Raw genomic sequence first — 16,621 nt, 5'->3', positions numbered from 1 at the left:
CCCCAGCAGGAGCCTCAAGGAACAGGCTGTTCTCCTTGCTTCCGCCCAGGCGGCACCTTCCTCCTGCACACAGATAGCCCTTGTTGACTGCGCTTCAACAAAGGCCCCACAGAGGAACAGCAGTGGCTCAGCTGAGGGCCTTGAGGGCCTTGTGGGAGCGGTTCGCATGCTCTATCTAAAGGACGAAAGGCAGAAGAACAGGGTCACAGTTTTTTTCTGAGTGACCTGGAGGAATCCATTCTGCTTTTCTAGAAAGTTCAAGAGCAACTCTCTGAACCTGATCAACTCAACATGCAATTCTGAGTCCCCCTTCATGCATCACCAGAAACCTCCTGGCAAAACAGGTCCTGTAGGGCGAAGACTCCGGTCTCTCTATCAGCCCCACTCCATGCAGCTCTCCTTACCTCCAGGGGAGGGGAGCCCAGCAGGGCTTCATGCAGGTCCCCTAAGGAGGCGAATGCCACACCTGCTCTGCTAAAATGACTCCAGGCCTCATGAATGTGCTTCATATTAGTCCCCATGACTCAGTTTGTTTTTGTCTGCTGCTATTATTTTTTGGAGGAGTATGTGGATCCTTTTGGGGGAGAAGTTTTATTTTCATATAATTTCAAAGTTACAGAAAAATGGTAAGAACAAGGAGCTCCTGTAATATAATTTATCCAGAAGCACTAATGTGCTTTCATTTTGCCCTATTTGCTTACCATTCTTCTCTCTTGATACAGATACATCCAGATATAGACACATGCTTTAGAAATAGGTATCTACAGAGACCAATATATTATATATCATGTACACATACCTGAATGTATGCATATATATCTATAATTTCTTCCTGAAACTTTTGAGAGTAAGTTACAGATATGATGTCCCATTGCCCCTAGAAACTTAGGTATGCATGTTCAAGATCAATAATACACTCTTACATACAGTACAGTTGTTAAAATAAGGAAATTTAAGCACTGGCACAATACTATTACCTAATTCATAATCCATATTCAGGTTACATCAATCATAGCTTGTCCTCCCAGCTCAGGACACAGTCCATGATTGCAAATTTGTTGTCTTTTTAAAGTCTCTTTTAATCTAGAAAAATTGGTAGGGCTTTTTTTTTTTTGTCTTATCCTTGACATTTTTTTTAAAAGTTTACTTATTTATGCGTACAAGAGCTGGGGGTACAGACCAGAGATGCAGGGGCTGAGAGGATTCACCAGAGACACAGCGGGATGCAGAACAGGCAGACTGAGTGAAATACACTGCTGAGGGGAGCAGCAGGCAAGTCAGGAGAGGTCTGCTGTGCCATGTGGGTTGCTCCCTGGCCGGCTGGGGATCAAACTCGTGCTGCAGAGGCTGCAAATTGCTTCATAGTGTGGTGCTTAACCCCTTGCACCATCAGGGAGGCCCTTATCCTTGACATTTTAAAAAAGCACATAGGTTGGTCATTTTGCAGGTTGTTTCTCAATTTAAGTTTGGCTGTTTGCTCAAGTTAAACATTATCAGCAGGAGTACTAGTGAGCTGAAGTTGTTTTCCTCTGAGTGTCGTAGAGCAGATGGCCATCAGTGTGGACATAACTCAATTTTGGAGTCACTATCTCAGCTTTAACCTCAATGCTCCAAATGTGAATGGATGTTTCCAACCTTAGCTTCATGCACTACCATTGTGGGCAAAAGACACATATGCTTGCATGCACACAATCGGTCCAATGGCCTGTGTGGTGGAAAGCCCAGGTTAGCCTGTTGGGTGATGAGGAACGCATAACTCAGTCACCCCTGACACCCTGGCCAACAGCCAGCCAACTCCCAGAAGCAAGGCCTCTTAACCAAGGGCTGACCACAGACTCATGCATGATGCCAGCTGAGCCCAACAGAAGAACACAAATTGCTGGTCCAAAACAATAATGATTTAAATAAATAGTTGTTTTAAGCCTCAACCTCTTGGGGTGTAAGATAGTTGAACCTTATACCTCCATTCATCAGAGGAAAGAGATACAACTCAGAATTCCTACATATTCATTTGAGATCTCTGTAGAAAGAAGATTGTTCTGTGTTTCTTCTGCCTCTGTCCTGTCTCCCTCAGGGAGCTGAAACTTTGTGTATATTTGGGATTCAAAGGATCATTTTAATAATAATTTTTTTTTTTTTAAATCCATGGATATTGTTCCCTCCAGGCTGTTTTGGAGCAAGACCACATCTTTCAGTTGCTTGATTGGACACATATCAGAAGGCTCTCAAGACACTCTTTTACCTAACTTTTCAACTGCAGAAGTCTTTCTGGAGGGAGACCCCACAGCAGAAGAGAAGACCATTACTAATAACATCTAACAAGCACCTGCCAGGGGCTTAGGGTTTACTTGGGCTGGCTGAATTACAAACCCTTCTGGCCCCTTTCCTGGAGACTAGGATTTTGTGCCTCTGGGAAGCAGCCTAAGAGTTTATATTTCTAACAATTTCGTACGATATTTCTCATCATCAGAGAAGTAGTTCTTAATCCGGGCAACAAACTAAACTCATTGGGGAATTTAAAAAAACCCCAATGTCTAAAACACTTATACCAGACTCTCTAGGGTTGGCACCCAGGGTTCAATATTAAAACTTCCCAGATGAGAGCGATGTGCAGTCAGGTAATAGCTGTGCTCATTTTTGTGACTAGGGAGTGAGCAGCTGGCTTTTCTCCCTTTGCATGAACATTCCCTTCCAGTGGTATTTGCTTCTGAGAATGATGGTATACTTATTTCAGTGCACGCAAAATGCTGTCCTTGAGACTCCTTTATGATTTTCTCCTCACTACTCAGCTGATTTCCCAGAAGAAAGTTTAATTTTCTTTTCTAGGAAATATCTCCCAATTTCCTTTTGGGGAAAATGATTTCTTTTATTGTGCTGACCACCATGAAAAGAAACTGAAGAACAAGTTGTATTAGCCACTACAGCAGTGCCATGGGGGTGCTCCATATTCCCAAGATGCCTTTACCATTCCCAGGGTCAGGGGCTCCTGGTGGGTACCTGTGCTTCTTTGTCAGAGGGTGGCACTTGGCTACTGGAATCCTTTGCTTGGGCACACCAAAAGTCAGAAGAACCTGGAAACTTTTATCTTCCTGAAGCAACCCAGTGACTGACAGGCATAGTGGTATAAATACCACAGTTCCCTGGCCCTTGATCAGGAAAAACATGATGACCTACAAAACCTCCAGAGAACCCCTCACCTCACCACCCATGGACTTTGCTTGGAATTACCCCTTTGCTTGGCTCCCTTACTCTCCCGATCCATATCCCCACTGCCCTACTGGCTTTTTTGGGGAAGACTTACTGATAAACCATGTTTAGTGAAGCCTCATCTCAACACTTGCTTCTAGGCAACAAGCCAAGGAGTCAACCCTCAAAAGCACACCTTCCAAACCTTTGCAAAGGCTCTGGCACTGACCTTCATCCTTTATACAAAGGGCGTTGTATGTGCCACCAGGAAACGGGTTGCTGTCAATTCTCACATCAACAGCTCTCAGGATTTGCTGTTCACCACTCCCCTTGCTACACACGGTTGTCCTGAAATAAAGAACGTGCTAGATTAGGAGAACTAACGAAAAATGGGAAGGAACAATTATTTTCTGTTGTCAGCTCTGAATTGGAAGATTTTTCTGATACAGGAGCTTTGACTTAAACCATTAAGATAGAAATATTCTCCCCAAACACAGGTCTAAAATTAGAAAGACATGGATGATGCTTAATTTGAAGTCATATGTATCAATTCATATTTCAGCACAATACACTGTTGATCCCTTATAGTTTATTTCACATAATTCTGCTTCCCTTTATTAGTTCATTTCTTTTTGAGGGATTCGTTTTGTTGCTATTTTCTAGATTTCTTAAGAAACATCATCAATTCATGAACTTTTGGCCTTTTTTGTTTTCTAACACAAGCATTTTATGACTTTAGATTTCCCTCTAGGTATAGCTTTCGTAGCATATAAATTTGAGTATATTTTCAATAGCATTCAGAGTCATATATATATATGTTAACTTCCATTATAATCCCATGATTACTTATAGGTATTTTTTATAAAAATGACTAGAATTAAAAAAAAAAATCCGTCTGGAAATCTTTTGTTTTCTCCGTGGAGCAACTCCTTTACTTAATTCAATAACAAATATCTTCCAGTTTAAAACTGCCATCTCACAAAATGTTGTTTTTTAAAGATTTCAGTTTTTATTTATTTATGCATACAAGAACTGGAGTGTAGGCCAGTGGTGTGGGGGGTGAGAGGATTCACCAGATTCAGAGTGGGGAACGGAACAGTGGAGTGATTGAAATATACTGCTGAGGGGAGCAGCGGGCGCGACAGGTGAGGTCTGCTGTGCCATGTGTGTTAGCTTGCTGGCTGGGATTGAACTCAGGTTGCAGTGGCTGGCAATAGCTTGATAGCACTGAGATTTTAACCTCTGTGCAACCAGGAATGCCCACAAAGTGTTTTATATTAGTTGTGCCCAGTCTCTTGTCCTCAATTTTCTTCTCCTCCTCTGGATTGTTTGAATGTTGATCTATTTTTTTTTTTTTTTTGCCATTTCCTATTTCCTCTGTATTGGCTGGAAGTTATACATCCTTTTGCTGTTCTTTGGTGGTTACTTGAGGAGTTACAACATGATTCCTTGACCTATTAAATTTAATATTGTTTTACCTTCTTCCCCAACAAGGTAAATAAAATGCTATGTAATTAGTATACTTAAAATACTTTCTGATTTATATGCCACTTTTTAGTGCTTAGAATTATTGTTGCCTTCTATATTACCTAATTTCAATTTACCCACATCTTACCCTTCCCAGTCATCTTTTTTTTTTTTTTTTTTGTATCTGCAGCTTTTTCCCTGTAATTATTTTCCCTTTGTCAAAAGAGCACTCTTAGTGTAGGTCTGATCTAATGAATTCTTTCATCTTCAGTTTGTCTGAAAATTATTTTACTTTTGTTCTTTGAAGACACTTTTTAAAAAGATTTATTTATTTATGCATATAAGAACTGGGGTACAGGCCAGAGGTGTGAGGATTCACCAGAGACAGAGTGGGGAACAGAACAGGCAGATTGACTGAAATACACTGCTGAGGGGAGCAGCAGGCAAGTCAGGAGAGTCTGCTGTGCCTTGTGGGTTGCTCCCTGGCTGGGGATCAAATTTGTGCTTCAGCATCTATGGATAGCTTCATAGGTTGTATCATAACCCCTTGCACCACTGGGGAGGCCCTCTTTGAAGACATTTTCACTGGGTATAGAATTCAGTAATTTTCATCATTTTCTTTCTCTTTTCCTTTTGGAATTTGAATTACATGCATCTTCTTTACCTTTTACCATTTCTTCTCTACTCTTTATCCTTTTTTTCTGCTCTTTGCTCTGTATCTCTTCCTCTGAAATATGTTCCAGTTCACTACTTTTCATTCTGGCTTTTTAAATCATATGCTAGATCTATCAAATTCTTTTTTTTAAAAAGATTTATTTATTTATTTATTTATTTATTTATTTATTTATTTATTTATTTATTTATTTATACAAGCACTGGGTACAGTCAGAAGCGCGGGAGGGCGAGAGAATTCACCAGAGCCAGAGCGGGGAGCAGAGCAGGCAGAAGGACCGAAGTACACTGCTGAGGGGAGCAGCGGGCGGCAGGAGAGGTCTGCGCGCCATGTGGGACCCTCCTCTGGTCACCGGGGAGCAGCGGGGGATCGAACCGGCACTGCAGAGGCTGCGGGAAGCTTCACAACCCAGCGCTCAACCGCTGCGCTACCGGGGAGGCCCTATTTATCAAATTCTTAATCTTAGTTATTATATTTTTCATTTCTAGAATTTCAATTTGGTCGTTTTTATAGTTTACAGTCTTCTGCCAAAATTCATCTTCTGTTTTTTTCCATTTTTGAACATTTTAGAGAGAGTTATTTTAAAGTTTGCATGTACCAATGATAATATCTACAATTTCTATTGCTATTGTTTTTCCTGATTTTTATTCTTATTGCCCTATCTCCTCCTAGACTGGTTACTTATATTTTGTGACAAATAAATTGCCTAGGAGAATGTTATCTTCCTCTGGAGAGCAATTTTAAAATCAGCTCTGCTAATTTTCTGGAACACAGAACTCCAGTATCATCTCAATCTAAATTCATGGCCTCAGAAAACTTGAAGCAGCTCTAATGAGGGCCTGTGTACTTCTTCCAGTTTTTTCTTACTATTGGGGGTTATTCCTATAATATTTCAACCTAAATGGGACTCTCCAGACTCCTTCCTATGCAAAACCTGAATTTAAATCTCTGTCTTCCCAGTCCTATGAGGCTATCAAAATTGTAATTCAGCTTTATGAATCTGCAGAAGCTCTGGGGAATCGAGTAGTCCCTGATTCTGGATTCACCATTCTAGACTTCCTTCCTTTTCCAGATTTATGTATGTACTCAACACAAATTCATGGAGATACAGATCAGATCTGTGTCTGTATATCTACTATGTTATCAGTTGTAAGCTGCACCATGCATTTAATAATTTTCAGTGGGGCAGGGAGATGGCTGTGTAGGTGAAATGTAACTACTAATGGTTAGACACGTCTTGGTTCCAGAAACATTAAGTGGAAAAACTATTATTAATATGTTGTGTAGTAAATATATCAAGTAATTATGTTTGCTTTAGAAAGAAATATAATCTCTGCAATGTAGTCTTTACCGCAAAACCAGAGAGGATAAACCTATTCAGTCACCCAGTCCTAACTTATAATGCTAGGGAGTCACCTGGTTCCAAACTGTCTCTACAGAATCTCTGAATACCAGGTTATCTGATGCAACGATAGAACGTTAAGAAAAATATTCACACTTGACTAAATTATGGAGATGTGCATGTACAGGACATATTTGTCTAGTTAGGAATGTGGATGTAAAATAGAAGGCAGAGAGGGCTGCCATTTCAGATTTTCTGAATAGCACTGGATACAGCCTCAGTTGTCCCCTTTCTGTAATTACTTCCTCACATGCTGCCCATTTGGTGACATGAGTCAGCATGGCTCAGTGTTTTCCATGGTCAACTGCTAGTCAGATAGCTTCAGGATCATTATAAACCAAACCAGTTCTTAGAAACCATTTTGTTCTTTTCTATTCCTATGGTATACACAAGGAAGTAGAAGGGGCTGGTCTCTGATTCTGCCTAAGGAAGTAGCTACAGCATTATCAGAGAGATTTCTCCCTGCTGGCTGCAAGATGAACTTCTCCACAAGGATTCCACAGTTCAGGAAATCAGCCAGGGCACAGTGGGAATGGTTAGGCTCTGCCCTATAATGTCCACGGCCTAAGCTGGGAAGACTTGTAGATAACTCAATGGAATAATTCAGAGGTTAGAATCAGGAGGCATCTCCATTCACATGTCTGGCAGTTAATGCCGGCTATTGGCTGGTACTTTGGTTGGGGTTAGTTGTGACAGCACCCACATGGGCATCTCCACGTGGCTTCCTTCTGCACAGCATGACTGTCTCAGATAATCAGAAACCTCACTGGCCTTTCAAAAGTGAGTATGCCAGAAATTCAGCCTAGATGCTTCTGAACTAACCTCACAAGTCACATAAAATTACTTCTGCTGTAATCTATCCATTAAGACAATATTATACCCATTTAAGGGGAAAAGGCATAGACTGCACTTCTTGTGGGAGTAAAGTGAAAGAATTTTGGTCATATTTTGAAACCTTCCTACCATCTCTTCCTGTATGTGTATGCAGATGGATTCAGCAGAGAAAGACGGTTAAGAAAATATACCAGTTATGAGTCATTACCTCTCTGGTAGGGAAGAGAGAAACTCACAGATTTGTAAAACTTTTTTTAACAAGCATGTATCATTTTGTAACTTCAAAAAGAAATTCAAAATAACGAAGTAAGGGAAGAAGTACTGTGAAGCACTCCATAAAAACGTTATGTGAGAACTCAAAACAAGAATGCACTGGAAGGCACTGTCCACTGCACTTTGCATTTCTGGCACCTCAACAGAACAAGTATTGCCCTATATAAGCCCCTGTGGGGCAGTGAGGGTGAGTCAATAAGTAGAGCTTCCCCAGCTCACCATCCTTACCCGAGAGTGCCATCCGCCAGCCAGCCCGTGGTACACACTGCCAAGGCACAATCCTGGACTACCCTCCGCAGCTCGTCTGCAGACACCAGGTGCGCGCCCTGGCTCTTACAGGAGAGCCGCGCTGCCTCCAGCTGCAGGCCTTGAGAGCCATTCAGAGACTCCAGCACGAAGAGCTTTCCTGGGTGGGAACAAGCATGAACACAGGCTGTCTTTAGGCTCCATGGCCATTTAATCTCAGAGAACTGTTCTCTGGCAGATGCCAGTATGGGTTGTAGTTTCCTACTTGCCTGGAGACCTAAGTAGCCACTGCACTCATTCCTGGGGTCAGGAGATGCCAAATACACTGATGCTGTATTCATTGATTTTTTTGTTTCTCTCTAAAAAAACCCCAAAAAAACCAGCATCTGTTGTGGAAGGTTTAAATCAACAAATCCTTCAAATCTTCCTTTTAAAAAGGTGTTTTACAAACACCTGGCGGCAAGTTTCAGTGTCCTTGGTTCCCCTGAGTTGGGGTTCTTGGTGTCCAAGAACTCAGACCTGACTTCTGCCTTCGCCTGCCTTCCCCAGCCCCACGGTCACCGCATACACAGCAGGTTGCTTTCTTTTTCTCTGTCCTATTATTTCAGGACACTACCAGACTCTTCCCACAATGAGGCTGCCTGTGTTTGCTAGACTTCTTCCTGACCCGGCAAGAGGGCAGTGGCATATCCAGTTTACCAGGGTTTCCTGCAGCACATGAATAGATGGACATGAGATGGCCTCAAAGGACATGTGACAGATGGGTGGAATGGAAACATGAACTCAGGTAGTGGTGGAAGCAGAGGCCAATATCGCTTATGTCTATAGACCAGAAAAATACTAGCAAACCAAATCCAGCATTATGTATGTACATACACCCATATGTACCTATACACATATGTATAGTGTGTTGTCAGAAAAGTCATATTTTTTTCTATATTTTTCAAGCCAAAAATACATCATGACTTTTCTGACAATGCAATATTAAAAACCTTCCCAAAAAGAAACCTCAACCATATATAATCTCATTACCAAACATTTAAAAAATGAAAATTCCCCTTACAGAGATCATTAATAGAAGAGGGAACACATTTTCAATTTATTTTTAGAACCATCATAATAAACCTGATGTCAATACCTGATAAGAATATTACCAGAAATGAAAATTACAGGCCACTATATTTCATGAACACAGACTCAATAATTCTTAATCTGTTTTCTCATGCTAAGCTCAATTCTAGATCAGCTCTTCTCACTACAAAGCCTTCCTCTAGAATTCCATCCACACATATGCTTTCAAAGACCATCCTCACACAGATGACTCATTTTTCTCTTAAGTCCAGACCTTTTTCATTTACCCCATCCACCACTCTAGCACAAACCTTTTTTCTTACCTGGACAAATGAAATCACATCCTGTATAGTCTCTCTCTCTCTCTCTCCAAACTTGCCCCGGTCCCATACATTTCAAAATGTACATCTGATTCATCACTACACTAGGGAAACCAATGGATTCATTTCCTTTTTTTTGGATTAAAATAAAACTTTTTTTTGGATTAAAATAAAACCCATCAATACAGCCTATGAAGTCCCACATCAAATGCATTCATGGCAATTTCCTTAGCATTATCTCTAATACTTCTACCAGCCACTCTGTCTCTTATCATATGTCCTCTACTCTCTGCCACTCAGTTTCTTTGCACATGATCTTCTTTACCTAGACAATCTTTCTTCCCCCTATTTGCCCAGTTAATTCTTACTCATTTTTCAGATTCTCCAACGCCAAGTCAAAATCTCCTATTATATGCGCTATAGTAATTTCTCTCCTTTAATCTTATCACTTATCAAAACTGCAATTTCACATTTTATTCATGTAATTATTTGCTTAATAACTCTCTCTCCATGGGGTTTTAAGCTCTGCAATAGCAAGGACCTGTTTCTCCACAACAAGTACAGTGTCTACTATCTGTTATTCTGTTATAGCAGATAGTAGAATAAATTGCAAAATTAATGAATCTTTTCCTATTAGCATCACCCAAACAGTTAATTTGCACTCAGTTAATGTGAAGATTTTTCCATTTCAAAAGTATTTTAAAAGTACAGTAATAGGTCTTATTTATTATGAAATGTATATCTAATTAGTCAAATGTAAAATAATTTTTTTTCATTTGGGTTTAACTTATTGCTTCAAAGTTTAGAAATAATTTCCAGTTTTCTCCCTTCAAATGTCTGCAATGCATAACAGTTTAGCTGAACATTTCTTCTTTCTCCTCCCATCACTGTAGCCCACAAATAACTAAATGTGGAAAGTGGTGGTAATTAAACATATATTTAGTGAAGAAAAGAATCCTTTCATAATATATGTTATAATTCTTCAATGGTTCTACTATAAAAGTTGGAGCTCAGCAAATGGAATTTCTTGAAGGCAAGGTTACCTGCAGTTCTCCATTGAGGAAGAAGGGAGAATCAGGCACTCCTGATGAGCAGTAAACATGCAAGAAAATATGCTCTGACTTGTCATTATTTTATCCTTGTCTCATGATATTTCTGCCTTCAGTTTTGTGTGACACACATCAAGCCACATAGGCTCAACCTATTGATCCATCTCCATCTGGCATTCTACTTACGCAGTTAGGATGGGGTGAAACTCTAAAACCTACTGGATTGCAGAGGCATTTTTTTTTAAAAGGAATTACAATTGATACAATAGTATACATTGTTCAAAAGTTAAAGCTAGCTCCAATGTATGCTACTTGCATTCTTTAAAATCAACCTAATATTCATGACTTAATGTCAGGCAAAAAAATACCACTTTTTAATTCTTGTAATTAAAGAATTAACAGTGATTGACTGCTAAAAGGTATGGGATTTCTTTTTTGCATGAGGGAAATGTTCAGAAATTAGTGGTGATGGCTGCACAGTATAATGAGTATACTAAAAACCATTGAATTGTGGATTTTAAAATCAGAAATTTTATGTGAATTATATCTCAGTTAAAAACAACAGTGATCACTCATGGGCTTCAAAGTTAAAAATGCTTTCTTCTTTAACACTTTCTCAAAAACTATGGAGAAGTAAGACATTCATCCTTATTGAGGAGCAGAGTTCTTCAAGCTAGTAGTTAGGACAAAGAACACCAAAATTTTTAAGATAATATGTAGTTCTGTCCTTGCTTTCCCCTTTCGCTAATCACCATGTTTCTTGTTGTCCCACCTTCTAGTTTCATCCAATATTGTTCGCTAAATAACAGAAGGCATGACAAACACAAAAATACAAAGAGTCCTAAAAATAAGAACATTCTAAATCACCCCGGGGTATTTCTCCTTCACTAGGCTAATTTGTCCCAAGCTTACATCTACTAACCCCCCCAAGGGGGCGCGGGGGGGGGGGGTGAGCTTCTATTCTTTGAGATCCTCCTGCACCAAATCAACAGGGATTTGTTTCAAAATCAAAATACAGTTTTTTGAATCAAAATTAGATTTTCAAAAATGAATTAATACTGGGTTCTGATTCTGCCAGTTTGGAGGAAGTACTGAAAGTTGAAATCAGGTTCAAAACCACACAAAAAGTAGGTCTATTCTCAGAACCTGCAATAATGCAGTCTCTACCTACTTCTCTAGCTTCTGCTCTCACGGCATCCTCCCATTGCTCTGTGGGCCCCAGTCACCCCATCATGTATCCCATTCACAGGGCCTGCGCACGTGCCCTTCCCTCTACCCAGAGCACTCCTCTCGCCTTTGCCAAATCGATTCCCATTCATCTTTCCGATGTTCCTGGACCAGGTCAAAATATCAAGGGAGTTTACCAATCACCGCTCTTGCCGTCAAGAGCGCATTTACCAGACCTGAAAGAGTGTATGTATCTCCGCAGAAGAGGTTCTCGGGCACCCTAGAAGTGACTGTATTTTAAAAACTTTCATGGGAATCTTGGGCAAGCTAGAGACGGGGCTGCGGGACCAAGCCACAGGTTTTCTCCGATGCGCGCCCGCGGTGAAAGGAGACTGCGGGGCCAAAGGGACAAATGCGCGCACGGTGACTTGGCGGGCGGGATGAGGCCGCCCGCCTCGTTCCCTCCCAGGCTTCTTGTTTCCCGAGCTCGAAAGGGAATCGCCCCAGAGAGCATCGTTTCCCCCACCCGTACCCCACGCTCCACCCTGAGCCCCTGGACACTCACCGTCTGCCCGCACCGAGGGGCGCGGCACACCCAGCAGGAGCAGCGCGCAGACCCAGAGCCAGGCACCGGGCCCGAGGCCCTCAGCAGCCATGGTCGGGGCGTCCACGGGCCGGCGGGCTCGAGGGAGGGCTCTGGCTGCGCTGGGGGCTGCCGCGGCCACTGCCCAGCATGCGCCACTTGGCCGTGCGCGCTGCGCTCTGCTCGCGCTTCGCAGGCTTCGCGCCCAGCTCGCGGAGAGGGAGGAGCGCGCAGAGTCGGGGGAGGTCGGGGACACCAGAGACACGGTGCTGGGGCCCCGAACTCCCGGGGGTCTGGTGCCTGGCGCCGGGGAGGCGGCTGTAGCCCGGCTCCGCCTTCGTGCCGGGCACCTGGAGTCCTCGGTGCCAAAAGAGGCTGCGCCGGACCGCGAGCTCCCCGGGCGCCGCCGGGGCGGAGGGTAAGGGCGCTGGGAGGCGGGGAGCCTGGGAGAGCGAGAGCCGGCGGGAGGGAACCCCCTGCTCGCCGAGGGGACCCTCTTCTGCAAAAGGGTGACGCAGTCTGAGAGGCAGAGCTCCTCCAGGAGGACCGTTAAAAAAACAAACAGATGCCCAACTCTGTCCTGTCTCATGACTTTTCAGCTGGCGTCCTTCTGCTAGAGGAGGAACATTTTTATGAAAAAGAAGACTCTTGCCGGCACAGTCCAAGAAGTGAAGCGCCCAGAGTAGCGAGCTTCCTGCTCCCTAACAGCGTAGCTCGAAAATCACTCAGAGAGGGAGACCTTGGAGACGCTAACTTCTCTGCTTTCCCAGGTACGCTGTAACATTTCTCCCAGGACATCCAGGGTGCTGGCGGGGTATCAGCATTACCAAGTCTCCCAAATCAGGTCTCCTCGCCTGGAGTCCTCCTGGTTCTTTCAGTCTGGGCTGGGGAGCTACATCTTAAATAAGTGTCCCAGTGAATTCTGCTGCTGGGGTCCCTGCCCTGAATTAATAGTCTTCTGCTCACTGCCTGTCCATCTACCAGCATCAGCGCTCTACAGTGAAGGAAGAATTTACATTCTTCCTCTGGGAAGTAGTAAAGACCAGAATTGCCATAATTGGGGCTCTGATGGCACTGTACCTTTTACAAACCCCTTCCATCTTTATGTACTGGTCAATAAATACCTACTGTGTGCCGCCCACAGTGTGCCTGGCCCTGTGCCAGATTCTGAATGAGGCTACAGTCTGTCTTTAAAATGCTTACTCTAAAATAAGACAGATATTTAAGGAAAACTGAACAAATGATTGGTGCTGAAACAAATGATTGTCCCTGTACATTGAGCTAGGATAGAAACACCAAAAGACTACCTAGTCTCTTTTTTTTTTTTTCTATGTATACCAAATTTTATTTACTCATTCACCTGTTGATTAACATTAGGATTATTTCTACATTTTTGGCTGTTATGAATAATGCTATTAACATCATACAAGATTCTGCTGGAAACCCAGTTTTCAAATCTTTTGGTTAGGAGTGGAGGTGCTAGATCACATGGTAATACTATGTTTAGCTTTTTGAGGAACTGCCAAGCTATTTTCTAAAACAGCTGTGCTATTTTACACTCCCACCAGCGAGGCCTGAGGGTTCCACATCCTCACCACCATTTATTATTATTTTTTTATTTTACCATCCTAAGGATGTGAAGTGCTTTCTCTTTGTGTTTTTTTTTTTTTATAAATTTTATTGTTATATTCCCCATACAATTGCAGCCCCCCATTCTGACCCCAATCCCTCCCCTCCCGCCCCCGCCCCCCTAAAAGTGTCTCTGGTTCATAGTTTTTTGTTGATTTTGATTTTCACTTTCTTATAAGACTACCTAGTCTCTTAACTGGGATTTGAACTACGTGTGATTTATGATAGCTGTCACTTTTGAGCTTACATAATTTTTGAAGTGCACCGAAAAGTTATCTCATCTCCCCAAATATCAGCTACCAGACTGTTACTAGTGATTAATCCCCTTGTGACATAAAATTTTGCTCTCACTTATTTTTATTTTTTAAACTTTTTAAATTGAGGTAATGTTGGTTTACAACACTATATGGTTTAGGAGTATAGGTTCACACCTTTTCAAATGCATGTTACCACACCCCACCCATCACCCAAGTATACCATTAACACTGTCCCTTGAGACCCCTCCACCCTTGGCCCTCTCTCTTCTCCCCCTCTGGCAACCTTAATTCTGCAGCCAGAACCCAAGGGTTTAAAACTTTGCTTTTATAATACAAATACTCTAGGGTGTTACATGCAGTGAGCTGACAATAAATCACATATAAATGTAAATTAATTTACTTAGCTACTTCTTCTCTAACAGCTGGCTGGTAACATAAGGAGTGAGATTTCACATGTCTGAGCTGGTGGGGACTTTTTCAAGCCTGGTTGTTGCTGAGAATGGAGGGGAGAGTATCAGAAGGTGTCTGCAGAAATATTCACTGAGGAGCTGTGCCCAGCAATGCTTTTAGACTAAGTCAATTACTTAATACTACCTAGTTCTTTTTTTTTTTTTTTTTTAATTCCACCAGGGAGGCCCCTACATAGCATTTCTATTGTACTAGGCATTGTAAATCAACTAGAAATAACTTAAAGTATATTGGAACATATAAAATACTATGCCATTTTATTTTTTTTCTTCTCACCCTTGATTTTTATTTTTTTTAAATTGTTCACATTTTATTTTTTTATTTTTTTAATTAATAATAAATTTTATTTTTATATTCCCCATACAATTTCAACCTCCCCATTCTGACCCCAGTCCCTCCCCTCCTGCCCCCCACCCCCCAAAAAGTGTCTCTGGTTCATAGTTTTTTGTTGATTTTGATTTTCACTTTCTTACAGTTATTCATTTTCCTGCTCCCTTATTTAAGTTTTCTAGATTCCTGCTATGAGTGAGACCATCCAATACTACCTAGTTCTAATGGGGTTTTAAAATTTGTCTTTATTTAGATCTGTCTTGGCCTGTCTTAATTTGAGGAGATGGTTTGCTATAGACGTTTAAGTGATACAACTGCTTTAGGAAACTATTTCATATAAAGTTAAACATATACCTCCCAATGACCCAAAAAATTGCATTCCTAATTGTGTATTCAAAAGAAACAGAAACATATCCATGCAAAGATTTGTTCACAGATTTCACAGTAGCTTTATTCATAATGATTAAAAACTGGAAGCAACACGAATATCATCAGTAGTTGAATAGAATGTGCCATATTCACACAAAGAATACTATTGACAAAAGAAATGGGCCACTTATGCTTAATAACAGGGATGAATCTCAAAAATATTATGCTGAATGAAAGAAACCTTACTGGAGGTCATGTGGTGTGATTCCATTTATATTGTGGACTGAAAAAAAAATATCCCAGTAATAGTGATAATCATACAATGTTTATTAGGTAATCAAAGTGAGGATTCAAACCTGCAAATAACATGACAAATTTTACTGAGAGAGCTGCTCTGGCAGTCACAAGTTTGAGTGAAATTACAAACCTTAGGAAAGAAGGGAATAATCATTTTCTTTTCTTTTTTTTTTTTAAGATTTATTTATTTATGCACACAAGAACTGGGGTACAGGCCAGAAGTGTGGAGGGTGAGAGGATTCACCAGAGACAGAGTGGGGAACAGAACAGGCAGACTGACTGAAATACACTGCTGAGGGGAGCAGCAAGCAAGTCAGGAGAGCTCTGCTGCGCCCTATGGGTTGCTCCCTGGCAGGGAATCGAACTTGAGCTGCAGAGGCTGTGGAGAGCTTCATAGGTTGTGTCTTAACCACTTGCGCCACCAGGGAGGTCCCAGGAATAATCATTTTCTTATGTCAAGGAGTGAAGTGACCAAGCAATACATTAATTTTTGACGAGGAATTTTGGTTTTCATTTGTAGGCTCTGAAGTGTCAAAACTTTCTTTGTTGTTTGAACTCAGACTATATATAAAAGGTCCTCACTAGCCCAGATGTATGAAATCTTATCTGTCTGTCTAGAGAGCACATACTGGCATGGGGATATGTTGGAGGGGAGGTAAGACTTCAGGATAGTTAACTTGTCCTAACTCTCCTTACAAGATTCTTGGTTGGATACTTGTTTCATCCTCCTTTAATTGCCTTGGGCTGGCAACCAACCTGGGAGGGGAGGTGGCTGATTTCATTTTCCCACCAGCAGGTAAATGGACTTTTTGGCTTGACCTCTCCACAGAACAGGAAGACGTCATGCAATTCAGATTCTGTTCTCGGCAGGGATTTTGAACTTCCTTTCTGCTAGTCAGACCAGGGAGAGGGATCCCAAAAGGCACTTTAAGTTCTCAATATGATATTCAAAAAGGGGAAAAATTAATCCGTGGTGCAAACCATCTTTTAAAGGGTGTGA

The 16,621-nt window shown here is 41.7% G+C and overlaps 1 protein-coding gene across 1 annotated transcript in view; it reads right to left on the bottom strand.

Annotated features, from left to right (window-relative positions):
* Positions 1-12,344, bottom strand: part of SUSD5 (sushi domain containing 5) — a gene marked incomplete at its 5' end in the record, with an annotated part of 38,205 nt that extends 25,861 nt beyond the window's left edge. Inside the window, 3 exons of the mRNA XM_084246423.1 lie at positions 3,416-3,534; positions 8,064-8,241; positions 12,254-12,344. Coding sequence (XP_084102549.1) covers positions 3,416-3,534; positions 8,064-8,241; positions 12,254-12,344 — 388 coding nt within the window. The remainder of the gene's footprint in view (positions 1-3,415; positions 3,535-8,063; positions 8,242-12,253) is intronic.
* Between the last annotated feature and the right edge of the window lie 4,277 nt (positions 12,345-16,621).

This window comes from Talpa europaea (genome assembly GCF_964194135.1).
Source record: "Talpa europaea genome assembly, chromosome: 11".
Lineage (NCBI taxonomy): Eukaryota > Metazoa > Chordata > Mammalia > Eulipotyphla > Talpidae > Talpa > Talpa europaea.
This window is presented reverse-complemented; position numbering and strand designations above follow the sequence as displayed.